Here is a 12,768-nt window from a genome sequence, read left to right on the forward strand (position 1 = left end):
AGTGAGGTGTGGGAGCTGCACAAGGCCAGACAGCACACTAGGGGCAGATGCGGGGCTGGAACTCAGCTCCCCGGAGCCTCTACCCGGGGCTCCTTGGAGGACACAGAGCTGCCTCTCCTGGTGAGCCACAGCAGAACATCTCCTGGACAAGGACCCCTCCCACACCTCCCAGCATCCCCAGCTCCTCACCCAGGGCAGGGCCCAAAGAGAGCAGCTGTGTTTGCAAAACCAAGGAATAAATAAATGAAAATATTTATCTAACGCCTTCTTTGTGCTGGACACAGCAGGCACCAGCTCTGCTACTTAAAATCTGGGTAAGTTGCTCAATTCGGTGTAGAAAAATAACTTCTGGGGACAGGGTCGGGGGAGGAGTGCACCAGGAGGGGCCTCAGTCACGAATGTCGACGATCAGCGGGCATAGGTGGGGCGAGTGCTTGATGCCCATGGTGAAAGCAGGTGGGCTGGGCTTGTGTGCCCTGACCTGCTGGACATTGTGGGAGCCGGGGCCAGGCCGAGGTGTGTGGTCCACCGGGTAGCCAAAGCGTTTGGCCATGCTATAGACAGGGCTGCGGTTCTGATAGACGGATGGCTCTGGCCGGGTGTGTGCGGCCGGTCCGGGGCCTCTTGACATATTCTTGTAGAACCAGTTCTTGTCCAAGGGGGCCAAGCTATAGCAAGGAGCAGCTTTGTTGGCCGGGAGGTTGGGCCCCAGCAGGAGTGGCATCTGGTACCGGTTGGGGCCCGGATTGGGGTCCATCACTCGGTATGGGCACCGGAAGCCAAAGGAGTACCCAGGAGCCCTGCGTTCCCCAGGCAGGTGGGTCTTCTCCAGGTGGTAATGGCAGGGGGCCGGGGTGGGGCTCAGACCTGAATGTAGGTGAATGAAGGGAAGGGGTCTCAGGGCCGAAACCAGGCTGAATCTCCTGGTGACCAATTAACTAGTCTAGGGAGAGGGAAAGGTCTTGGTGAGCCTGGTGTGACTTTACTATAACCATCTTAGCATCAGGCGGGAACATCACCTCCCTGCATGAGGCTCTGGGACGAGGGTGGGTAGGGACTTCGCCATCCTGGCATCAGGATTATGACACTGTCTTCATAATATAAAAACCCCGAGCATCATCAGAACGTCACCCTTGGCTGTCATTGACCCCATGACAGCACCAAGAAAACATGCTGGAATCACTAGTCTGCGAGCTCATTAGCATAACACAAGCCCTGTGATATTTTTACCGTATCACCCTGCAACATACATGGAACATTGGCCTTCAGACATTAAGTACTGTGACCCAGACACGGTGACATGGGTGTCTTGAAGTGACCTTGCAGGGAGGTGCCAGCATCTGCAGACACACCTGGCGAAGGGAGTCATGACCCCTTTGCTCCTGCTTGTGTCCTAAGCGTGGACCCCCACCCTCAAACCTCCCACCCCCCAACCTCCCACCCCCGACCTCCCTCTTCCGGCCCATCTTACGCAGGTTAGAGATGTGCTCTGCCATGGGAACCTGAGGACAGCTGGCCATCCCAAACCGAGTTATCTTAGGATCCAAGAAATAGCAAGGCCCGGGGCTACGTATGTCCATGATCCCTGCAAGGCAGCCAAGGAAAGAGCCGGTCACCCCAGAGGCTGCCCCAGGGTGAGTCTGGCCTCTGTCTCCAGGCAAGATCCCCCTCCCCCAGAAAAGGACCGAGGGTGCCTTCCTAATGCCTTGGGCTCTTGGGGATTTGGGGAGCCTTTATTTCCTCATCTGTAAAATGGATCTTTTAACACATGACCTAACATTCTCTAGAACTTGTTCAGAGGAACAGATAAAGTAACAGCTGCCAGGGACTGGTGCCAAGGGGACAATAACAGGCGTGTGTGTGTGTGTGTGTGTGTAAGTCGCTTCAGTCGTGTCCAACTCTTGGCGACCCCATGGACTGTAGCCTTCCAGGCTTCTCTGTCCATGGGATTCTCCAGGCAAAAATACTGAAGTGGGCTGCCATACCCTCCTCCAGGGAATCTTCCCAACCCAGGGATCGAACCCATGTCTCCTGAGGCTCCTGCATTGCAGGTAGAATCTTTGCTGCTGAGCCACCAGGAAAGCCCATGGTGGCTATTATTAGTATGAAGAAAGGACGCAGCCCCAAAAAGAGGGGGCTCCCCTGCTGAGAAGGGTATGTTACCCCAGCGAGGTGCCTGGATCTCAGATCCCCAGCCACCCTCTCACCAGCTGTGGCCATCAGCCCCAGCTCTTCGCCGGCCCTTGGGTCCCTGCCTTCCAGGGGGTTCTAAGCCTCCTGGGAGGCCCTGAGTCCACCACACCACCCCCTTCCCTCCACCCCATCCCCCAGTTATTCCTGCTTTGGCAAGTGAGACTACAGCAGTCAAAGCTGAAGGGTGCCAGCCGAAGACCAGTCAGAAAGGAGACCCTGCCAGCTGGATGCAACAGGTCACTTCACAGCTCCCTCAGGAGGGCCAGCTGGGAGGTGCCTTCAGAGGGACGGGTAACTTGGCCCCCTGCTGACTTCCTTCTGGACCTAGCAGGCCACCTGGGTGTCCCACTCAGGGCAGGCCTGGGCTCCCAGGGGCCTGTGGCTACAGGTAATGACTCCTCCCCTCTCACACCGCCCCAAACATCCAATAGTAATAATCCTACGCCCGCGGGGACAACGGGTGTGGCAAGCACTCACGCTTCTCCGAGTGCCGGGCATGCAGGGTATAGGCCGGCTCCTGGAACATGGAGACGTCATGGTCTATGTAGCCCGTGCAGGATGGCCGGAGGTACTTGGCAGGCCCCGGACCTGTGAGCACGGAGAGAGAAGCCCTCAGCCTGGGCCTGCGAGATCAGAGGCAGGGAAAGCCCTGAATACAGTGTGCTTAAGACCACTGCAGGGACTTCCCTGGTGGTCCAGTGGCTAAGACTCTGCGCGCCCAATGCAGGGGGCCTGGGTTCAGTCCCTGGTCAGGGAGCTAGATCCTGCATACGGCAACCAAGAGTTCACATGCAACGACTAAATATCTCACGTGCCGCAACTAAGACCTGATGCAGCCAAATAAATTAATATTAAAAAAAAAAAAGAACACTGGGGTCTTTGCTCCTGCTAATGTCGCACTGCCACAAATCCCACTATTGAGACGCTTCCTTTGGGGAAAGCCAATGTTCCTAGATAAAATGCAATTTCTCTTGGAAAGGCAATACATAATAAAAAAAGTAATACAGTTACAAGTAACTGAGAACTTATTCTGTGCCGAGCACTATACTAAGCATTTTCTATGGGTTATCTCAGTTAAGCCCTCTCAAGAGGCTTAGAAATAGCAATTCACACAAAGTCACACAAGCTGGTACTGTGAAAATTCTAAGACAGCAGCCAACAGAGCCCAAACATTTAATCACATACTAAACAACCCCAAGTACAGCAACAGTCAGTCATCAACAATGTAGTAAGAATTCATTTGTCTGCTTTCGGTTGAGAGTAAGATTCAGGGGAAGTGAGGAAAGCTAATATGGACTAAAGATGCCGCTGAATCCCTAGTCTTTTTCCAAAACTGACCTCACTTCAAACCCCTTCCCACCCAAATTCCCAGCAACCCTCCCCAAATTCCCAGCAGTTAATTCTGCTTGTGGAGTTTAGCTTAGAAGTGCAGATCTTCTGTGGTTTTGAGAAGAGCCTGAAGGGGTTTTGCAGGAGGCAGGGCTGCAAGGTTAGCACAACTTCAGCCTCTCTTCAGAGAGAGGAATGAGCCCAAGTCAAGGTCAGGGGCCCGCTCTCACCTTTGAGCATCGCCAGGACCACAGGGGTCTGCTTTATCTCGTGCCCTGAGGACACTGGCACCTTTTTCTCTGGCTGCTGCCCATAGAACACAGGGTTCTTGACACCCTTGGGCAGTTTCATGTCTGGGGCCAAGCAGGGAGCAAGAGCAGCTACTGAAAGATGTGGAGCACCGGGCGAGGAGCTGGGCCTGGGTGAGACCTGTTCCGGGCACCCCTGCCCAAGCCCCTGTGTCCACTCTCTCTCCCCGACGCCACAGGCGGCGTGAGGGCTGAGAAGCAAAGCAGTCCTCCTACTTCAGCAGCTGAGGCTGTCTGGGGTACAGCCAGCTGCAGGGCCCCGCAGGCAGGAGCGAAGGATGACCTCACTGCAGAACTTGGACTGTGAAACCCAGAGTGTTTATTTCCTCCAGTTGCCGTGGCGCCTGGACTGTGGTGTAGAAATTCTATGCTGGCAGTTCAGCTGTGGAACCCTGAGAACTCAACCCCACTGTCCCTGTTCCCAACCTGGCTAAGTAGCCTGAGGGGCCCCAGGACCCTGGATCAGGAAGCAGAAAGGGAGAGTGGAGTGACAGATCCAGCTGTTAACTCCGGGTTTGTTGTTATTCAGTCGCTCAGTCCTGTCTGACTCTTTGCAACCCCATGGACTGCAGCACACAGGCTTCCCTGTCCTTCACCGTCTCCCGGAGCTTGCTCAAACTCATGTCCATCAAGTCGGTGATGCCATGCAACCATCTCATCCTCTGTCATCCCCTTGTCCTCTTGCCCTCTATCTTTCCCAGCATCAGGGTCTTTTCCAATGAGTCAGCTCTTCACGTCAGATAGCCAAAATATTGGAGCTTCAGCTTCAGCATCAGTCCTTCCAATGAATACTCAGGGTTGATTTCCTTTAGGACGGACTGGTTTGATCTCCTTGCAATCCAAGGGACTCTCACTCCTGCTGGGTGCCCTGGAGGTGGTGAAAGAGTGGACAGGTCATGGGTGAAGGATTCTTGCTACCTGCACAGCCCCCTGGAGTGGTCGTCTACTCTCCGCCCCTCCCACCTATCCCGCAGATTCTGGACATGTCCCACCCCCTTCTATCGCAGTCTATTTTCTTCTCAGCAAAGTATCAAGCCAATTACTTTACAGTAAGGTGTGACTGTCTGATAACTTCTCAGATTCCTATCCCAGGGATGGTGTCTTTAGAGATCTGTGTCTAGGAATATTTGGCTGCTGCTGACATCTCGGGCAGGGGATGGGTGCAAATGAGGATGGAGGCTGGGGCTGAGGCCTCAAGAAGCTGCTTCCTGGGGCTTCCCTGGTGGCTCAGCGATAAAGAATCCGGCTGCCAACTCAGGAGATGCGGGTTTGATCCCTGGTCCGGGAAGATGCCACACACCTCAGAGCAACTGAGCCCATGCACCACAACTACTGAGCCTGTACTCTAGAGCGTGGGAACTACAACGATTGAGCCCACGTGCCGCAGCTACTGAAGCCCATGCACCCCAGAGCCTGTGCTGCATGACGAGAAGCCACCGCCACGAGAAGCCCGCGCACTGCAACTACAGAGTAAGCCCCCCACGCTGCAACTAGAGAAAAGCTCGCGTGCTTCAATGTGTGCATAGCCAAAAAATAAATAAAATTATTTTTTTAAAAGAGAAGAAGCTACTTCCTGTGCTTGTGGTCAAGAGCATCCCCTGAGTGGTGGGGCTGCAAGAGAAAACATTGACGAATAGGGAAGATGTTTAGCCGCCATGTGATTGATGGATGAGCCCCAGGGCTGAGGAAATGCTCGACATCCCCTCACCCCAAAAAAACAGGAGGCTCAGGGGCCCTGGGGCCTGCCTCACCTACCAGTTCATAGCTCAGACCAGAGATATGATCTAGAGTGGTTTCCATCTTGGGCACAGACGACCACTGGCTTTAGAGAGGGTGTCTGTCATAGCCCCAGTTCACAGATAACACAGTTGAGGACTCGAAAGGGCACAAGACTTGCCCAAAGCTTCCCATCACATTAGTAGCAGAGACGGAACCAGAACACAAGCCCCAGAGCTCTCTTTGGATCACAGCCTCTGATCTAATGGAAACCAAACCACGCTCTGAACTCATTCCAACCAGCAGGCACAATGAGAACTCAGAGCAGACCAGCCAGGTGTGCCGCGTGCCTCAGTCCCCGACTTGTGGGTGCCCACACCCAGCACAGCAGTTCCTTCCTGTGTCTTTCTCATCACCCGAGGGCAGCAAAGCCTTTGATTTCTGGAGGGGAAGAGCTGGGCAAGGCTGGGATTGGCCCAGCCTCAGTTGGCCTCAGGCCATAGGCGGTGCCGCCTCCTCACCCTCATCCTTGCCAGCTTTTCCTGTTGGAAGTTGCGGCCTTCTGGGCCCAAGTCCTGATGGTCCCCTCGTACTAATAGGGGCCAGATGTTGGGCTGCAGCCTTCACCATCCTGGGCTGGTGGAGAGTGGTGGTCTCCAAGTGTCTCAGGCCCAAGGAGCCTTTCTGATCCCGCTACACACGCTGCTGCTGTCTGCCATCCTTGTGCCTGGTTCTTTTAGGGAAACTGAGACACTCTCCACCCTGGAAGGTCACCCCATTTCTGCTCCAAAGGCTCCCTTCCCTCCAACTTTAACTGAAACTTAGCTGACCCTGGAGACAGCCCTCGGTTGTCTTCAAAGCTACTGCTGTGTCCCTCCGAGCTCAAAGTGGAGCAGATCACTGGTCTCCTGGGTATCCACCCAGGCAGTGTCGCCTCCCTGACAAGGGCATGGCTCCGTGAAGACCCCAGCATCCAGGGTGTCCCTCCTCCTCTCTCAGGATTCCCATCTGTCCTGATTTACAAATCTGGCAGCCTTGGCTCATGGTCTTCTTCCCCACCCCCAACTCCTGCCATTACCCTGGTCACTTAGGCCTCCCCAGGGACCACTCACCACTCCCTGGGCCTCCCAGTTTCCAGACCTCCTTCTCCCAGAGTCTCCAAATGCCTTCTCTCCACTCCCTCCCAGCCACCCTCCCCAGCACATTCTGGGTTTCTCACCCTCCTATCAGGAACACCATCCCCTGTTCTCACCATTTACCACGTCTGACGTGCCCTCCTGCAAGACCTGCTGGGAACAGACTCATGGCCCCCAGACCCTGGACTTGAGTCCATGCCACCCAGCCACCCACCTCCGTGCTGGTCAGCTTGCAGATCTCCCCAGAGATCATTTCAAACATGGCTTATTCCCCTCCTGGTACCTGGCCCTCCCTGCAGCCCCCTGCTCTGCGTCTTGCTCACAGAGCGCACAGAGGCCGTCAGACTGACCTTGGATTCAAAGCCTCCCTCCCACACTGTCAGAACCACCAGCTTCCATTGGCACCTGCTCCTGCTTCCCTCCTGGGGCTTCGGAGGGAAGACCCTCTCCCATCTCCTCTGCGTCTCGAGAATATTTCACTGTCCACTTCCATCCCCTCCTTGCTTTAACCCGTCATCTGGCCCTTCCCATCACGCTCTATATACTCTGCATCCCTCCCATCTATTAAAAACCATCTAGCGCAGGGAACTATATTCAATATCCTATGATAAACCACAGCGGAAAAGAATATTTTTTTGAAAAAAATAATGTCTATTTGTGTATAACTGTTTCGCTTTGCTCTACAGCAGAGATTGGCACACATTGGAAATCAACCACACTTGAATAAAAAAAATTTTTTTAATTACTGCTATAAACAAAAAGATAAATTTTTTATAGAAAAAAAGATAATTAAAAAAATAAAAAGTATCTCCCTGGTTGCACACACCTCTCCCCAGTCAACTTCCCCTAAGAGGCATTTTCCCTGCTGTCTCATTCTCACCTCCCTTTAACACTGACTCCCTACAAGCTGGCTTCAGACCCATCGCTCCACCTCACCTGTGACCTGCATGTGGAAGCTGCCGCCAGTGGCTGCTTCTCACCCTCGTCAGATTGGCCTCCCAGGAGCACTGGACCACAGTGAGCCACCACTCCCTCCTTCTTGCAATACCTCTTCCTGGTTCCAAGATGTTCTGGTCTTCCTCCCATATCCCCACTGCCCCTTCACAATCTCTGGCTCTTCTTCCTCAACCTGACATTTCAATGCTGGCACATGCTCATTAATTGCAAAGGGAAAAATAAGAAAATACAGGGAGAATCCTGGCAGGCATCACCTCAACCAACTGTTGTAAGTTAACATCACCGACAATGGGACAAAATAGATGCTGTGTACCTCCTGAGAGGATGGACTGAGAAGGACACAGAATCAAGACTTCCCTGGTGGTCCAGTGGCTAAGATCCCACACTCCCAATGCAAGGGTCCCGGGTTCCATCCCTGGTCAGGGAACTAGATTCCATGCACCACAGCTGAGAGCTTGCATGTTGCAACTAAAGCTCCTTCATGCCACAACAAATACTCGCACAACCAAATAAAACGCTTTTTAAAAAAGGACATAGGATCACTTCTGGGGTGTTTCCCACCGAAGGTACATAACCTGAATCTACAAAGAAATCAGATAAACTCAAATCAACATGCTTGTTACAAAATAACAGGTCTATACTTGCCCAAAATGACAATATCATGAAAGACAAAGAAATACTGAAGAGCTTTTCTACAGTAATGGAAACTCAAGAAACAGGACAACTAAGTGTAACGTAGGAGCCAGGATTTTCTTTTGCTATCAAGGATATTATTGGGGAATTGACAAAACCAGAAAAAAAAAAGTCTGGCTAGTTTAAAGTATAATATCAACCTTAATTTCCTGATTTGGGTCATTGCACTCTGGTTCAGAAAGAGAAGGTCCTTGTTCCCAGGAAATACATAGTGTAGCATTTAAGTATAAGTAGCATTGTGTCTGGAGAAGGCGATGGCACCCCACTCCAGTACTCTTGCCTGGAAACTCCCATGGATGGAGGAGCCTGGTAGGCTGCAGTCCATGGAGTCTTGAAGAGTCGGACATGACTGAGTGACTTCACTTTCACTTTTCACTTTCATGCATTGGAGAAGGAAATGGCAACCCACTCCAGTGTTCTTGCCTGGAGAATCCCAGGGAAAAGGGAGCCTGGTGGGCTGCTGTCTATGGGGTTGCACAGAGTCAGACACGACTGAAGTGACTTAGCAGCAGCAGCATTATGTCTGTGACTTACTCTCAAAAAATTCTTATAGGCAAAAAATATGTCTATACATAGAAAATAATTTAAAATGTGATAAAATATTACCATTTGGGAAATCTTGGTGAAGAGTATGTGGGAAATATTTGTAATGTCCTTCCTACTTTTCTGTAAGTCTGAAATAATGTAAAAAAAAAAATTTTTTTTTTAGAAAAAAATGTCCGTGTCTCAGAGTTCAGTCTTGGGAACTTCCTCTCCCTTTCCACCATTCTCCTCTTTCTGGGAACTCTCGTCTCCTCTGTTGCTTCATTCCCATTATCTTTATCCCAACAATTCCCAAATATATATATATCTCTGGCTCAGCCCTTCTTAGGAGTTTAAATCCATGTATCTGACAGCCTGCACAGTGTCACTTGAAATTCTCAAAACATCTAAAAATTAACATGCTCAGAGCTCTTCTCATGAGATGCCCCCTGACCCCATTTATCTCAATGAATGATGCCATAACCCATCTAAGTATCCAAGCAAGAAATCTGGGCTTGTCCTGGACATCCTTGCCCTTACTCCCCACATCCAATAATCATCAAGTCACTTAGGGAGACTATGAGTTCCCAAAGGCAGGGCTCCTGTCACTTACCCTTGTGCTCTAGTCCCCAACAAAGTGTCCTGACATATGGTAAGTGCTTAAGAAGTGTTTGTGGAATAAATGAATGAGTCGATCCATTGATTGATCAAGAAAAAGATCACTCCTCATGGGAACAGAGTCCTACTTTCTGAACCCAGACACAGGCCCAGTCTTGCTGAATAGACTACAATTTACATTCATGGAAGTTTGTACCAGTCATCTCTTACTGTGTAACAAATTATCCTCAAAGCCTAAGAACTTAAAAGAGCGATAAACATTTATCATCACACACAGTTTCTGTGGGTCAGGAGTTTAGAAGTGGCTTAGCTGGATGGTTCTGGCTACAGATGTCTCCAGAAGTGGCCGTCAGGAGCTACAGTCATCCGAAAGTGTGACAGGGGCTGGCAGATACAGTTCCAAGATGGCTCACTCACATTGAATGGTGAGTTGGTGCTCACTGTTGACAAAAGGCCTCAGTTCTTCTCCATAGGCGCTCTCTGCAGGCTGCTCAACTGTCCTCAGGTCTTGGTGGCTGGCTTTCCCCAGAGCAAGTAATCAGAAGAGAAGAAGGCAGAGGTCGCCATGTCTTTTGTGACTTAGCCTGGAAATCATACTCCATCATTTCTGCAAAGTCCTGTTGGCCATTCCCTGGCAGCTCACATGGTAAAGAATCCGCCTACAATGCAAGAGACCTGGGTTTGATTCCTGGGTCGGGAAGATTCCTTGGAGAAGGGAATGGAAATCCACTCCAGTGTTATCACCTGGAAAATCCCAAGGACAGAGGAGCCTGGTGGGCTATATAGTCCAGGCTGTCGCAAAGAGTAGGACACGACTGAGCGACTGACATGTTCATTGGCCATTCAGGTCAGCCCTATTCAGTGTGGGCAGTGACTCCACAGGGTTGCGAATGTCAGAAGATGAGAGCCATCTTGGAGGCTGGCTTCCACGGAGTTGTCACTGTACAAGGACCCCGAGCTAATGGGACCAACAGGGGCTGAAATCCAAGCTATACACCCTTAGGTGAAGCGGGACACGCACGAAGCCCCACACAGGCTGCAGACAGCCCTGTCAGCTCACTCCAGCCGCCTCTTGGTTGTGAGTCTTACCTCTCCTTCAAAGGATTCCTGGGAGATGGGCAGAGAACACAACCCTGGCATCAGGAGTTGCCCTCATCATAACCAACAGGTGCCACCCTTCACAGTTTATAAAGCCGCTGCGCCCTGTTGGAGGGCGTCATCCAAGCACCATAGCGGTTCTAGTTTACAGATGAGGGTGTAGGTGCTGAGAGGTGAAGTGACTCGCCTGAGGCCACACAGAAAAGGCTTGGCAGGACCAGACCTCTGGCTCCTAACCCCACATTCTTTCCACTGCCCTGCCCAGCTGCCAGCTCAGACCCATGTCTCCTAACACCCACTGAAGCCTCATCCCCGGTCCTAAGCAGGTATTTCTCACCCTTCTTTTGGGAGCCCCACCCCAGCCCCCAAAAGGATCTGCCCCACACCAGACCCTGAGCAAATACGTTCACGAATATTTTCCATCCAAACGAGGACTCCCAGAGGCTCTCTCTGCAGCCAAGCTGAATATGCACAGATGGAGCAGAGCAGGGGTTAACAGCCTGAGCCAATATTTAGAAATAGCACAACCCCAGGAGGAGTCAGCTGCGGCCAGCTGGTCACAGCCACTGAAGCCACGAGCCTTTGTGGACGTGGTGTGGAAGATGAATGCTGCTCCTGGGAACAGAGGCCCTGAGAGGGTCCTCGACCTCCCCAACCCCCATCTCCCCAGGACAGCTTGGACCCAGGGAGAGCCTGCCCCTGGCCAGGAGAAACCCTGCCACAGGCCTCCCATCCACAGCCCACAGCCGGCTCCCAAGGGCAGCAAACAACTTTTCAGCTCCTGAACTGTGTAATTGTTGGGAATAGCAGGCCCCACCCCTCCCGTCCTGGCTGCCTTGCGCTTGGAGGAGCCCCATGGATGCCTCCAGCCAGGAGCGGGAGCAAGGCCACTCCTAGCCGACCCAGGAGCCCAGGCCTGGGGCCCACCACTATGGAGCTCCTTGTCATGTGACTGTGGGGTCACAGAATTGACAGCAAAAGCCCCGACTGCACAGTAGTGGCCTGGGTTCTAGATCTTTCATGGTGGAAGGCCACTTCCCTGAGGTGAGGACCTGGGCAACAGGAGCTGGGGCTCTGCCCCACTGGGGCACAAGCACCCGCCATTTACCCCCAATCTGGCTTTGGCCACAGGCTCCCTGGGTGGGGCCCAGGCAGTCAGGGTACAAAACACAGAGGCACTCAGAGTGCCAGGCCCCACCCAAGGCATGGCACGGCCACGACCACAGCCAGAGCAGGCACTCTTCATCCAAGCAGCGTAAGGATGGGCGTGACCGGGAGGACCCGGCCAGCACGCCTGACTGAACTCTGCAGCGGAGAAGCCCGTGACGCGAGGCTCTATCATCTGTCCTCCCGGAGGTCCACCATTTGGAGAAACTGAGGCGGCATTTTGACTTCTCCTTCAGCCCTCAGCCGTGGGCATCCTTCTTCATCCAAGTGTGTCCTGGGCCTTCCTCTTCCCCCATCCTGGGTGTCCTGTCCTGTGCTTTGCTGGGAAGAAATCTACCGAGAGGACAGGAAGTATTGTGTCAACTCTGTGCCCTGGGGAGGCGGCGGGGAGGCAGCGGCACTAGGAGAATACAGAGGGCGTCTGTGAAAAGGGAGCTCAGGGTGGGAAGGAAGGCTGGGAGGACTTCCTGGAGGACGGTGAGACCGCCCCAGAGAGGCAGGGGCGGTCAGGGATGGCCACCAGGGACCCCTGGCCAACCCAAGCCAGAGAAAGTCAGAAGGCAGAGGAAGAAGTTTGAGGATGCTAAGGAGGTCCTGGTGGGCTCTACTCAAGATGAGGATGTAGGGGTCTTAGTGGGGGGCACGCTGAGGAGGCTGGTGGGGAGGGGGGAAAATTCAGGAGCAGGCACTGCCCAACAGTGGCCTTTGTTCTGAGATGAAAAGAGGCGGTCAGGGATCAGTTTCAAGACAAAAGGCCTCACCTTTCCCCCAGTCTTCCTGGTATGATGCCGCTCAGCAGCAATCCGGGGCTCAAGTCCCAGGCTACAGGCTGAACAAAGGCCCGGCAGGTACGCTCCAGTGCCCCAGCATCCCTTTACCGCTAGAGCCTCAGTTTTCTCATCAGTGAAAAGGGAACACTGTCCCCCAACACACACGCTTCCCAGGGTTGTCAAGAGACCAGGTGAATGTTTTGTAAACTGAGAAGCCCGAGCAGGGAAGTGACATTGGGTTATTACTGCCCTGCCGGTTGC

The 12,768-nt window shown here is 52.8% G+C and overlaps 1 protein-coding gene across 1 annotated transcript; it reads right to left on the reverse strand.

Annotated features, from left to right (window-relative positions):
* Positions 1–236: 236 nt before the first annotated feature.
* CIMAP1C (ciliary microtubule associated protein 1C) lies at positions 237–4,804 on the reverse strand. The gene is made up of 4 exons (XM_061394765.1): positions 3,753–4,804; positions 2,671–2,781; positions 1,472–1,585; positions 237–867 (listed from the first exon to the last, which is right to left on the reverse strand). Exons 1-4 carry the CDS (start codon positions 3,871–3,873, stop codon positions 389–391), a joined length of 825 nt encoding a protein of 274 aa, XP_061250749.1. The 5' UTR covers positions 3,874–4,804; the 3' UTR covers positions 237–388.
* Positions 4,805–12,768: the final 7,964 nt, after the last annotated feature.

This window comes from Bos javanicus, chromosome 21, assembly GCF_032452875.1.
Source record: "Bos javanicus breed banteng chromosome 21, ARS-OSU_banteng_1.0, whole genome shotgun sequence".
NCBI lineage: Eukaryota > Metazoa > Chordata > Mammalia > Artiodactyla > Bovidae > Bos > Bos javanicus.

Excerpts from the sequence above, each read along its gene's own strand:
- CIMAP1C (XM_061394765.1), bottom strand. The coding sequence starts at position 3,873 with ATGAAACTGCCCAAGGGTGTCAAGAACCCTGTGTTCTATGGGCAGCAG. Across the intron at positions 2,782-3,752 it reads GGTCCTGGCGATGCTCAAAG|GTCCGGGGCCTGCCAAGTAC; the intron begins GTGAGAGCGGGC and ends CCGTGCTCACAG. Across the intron at positions 868-1,471 it reads AGAGCACATCTCTAACCTGC|GTCTGAGCCCCACCCCGGCC; the intron begins GTAAGATGGGCC and ends ACCTACATTCAG.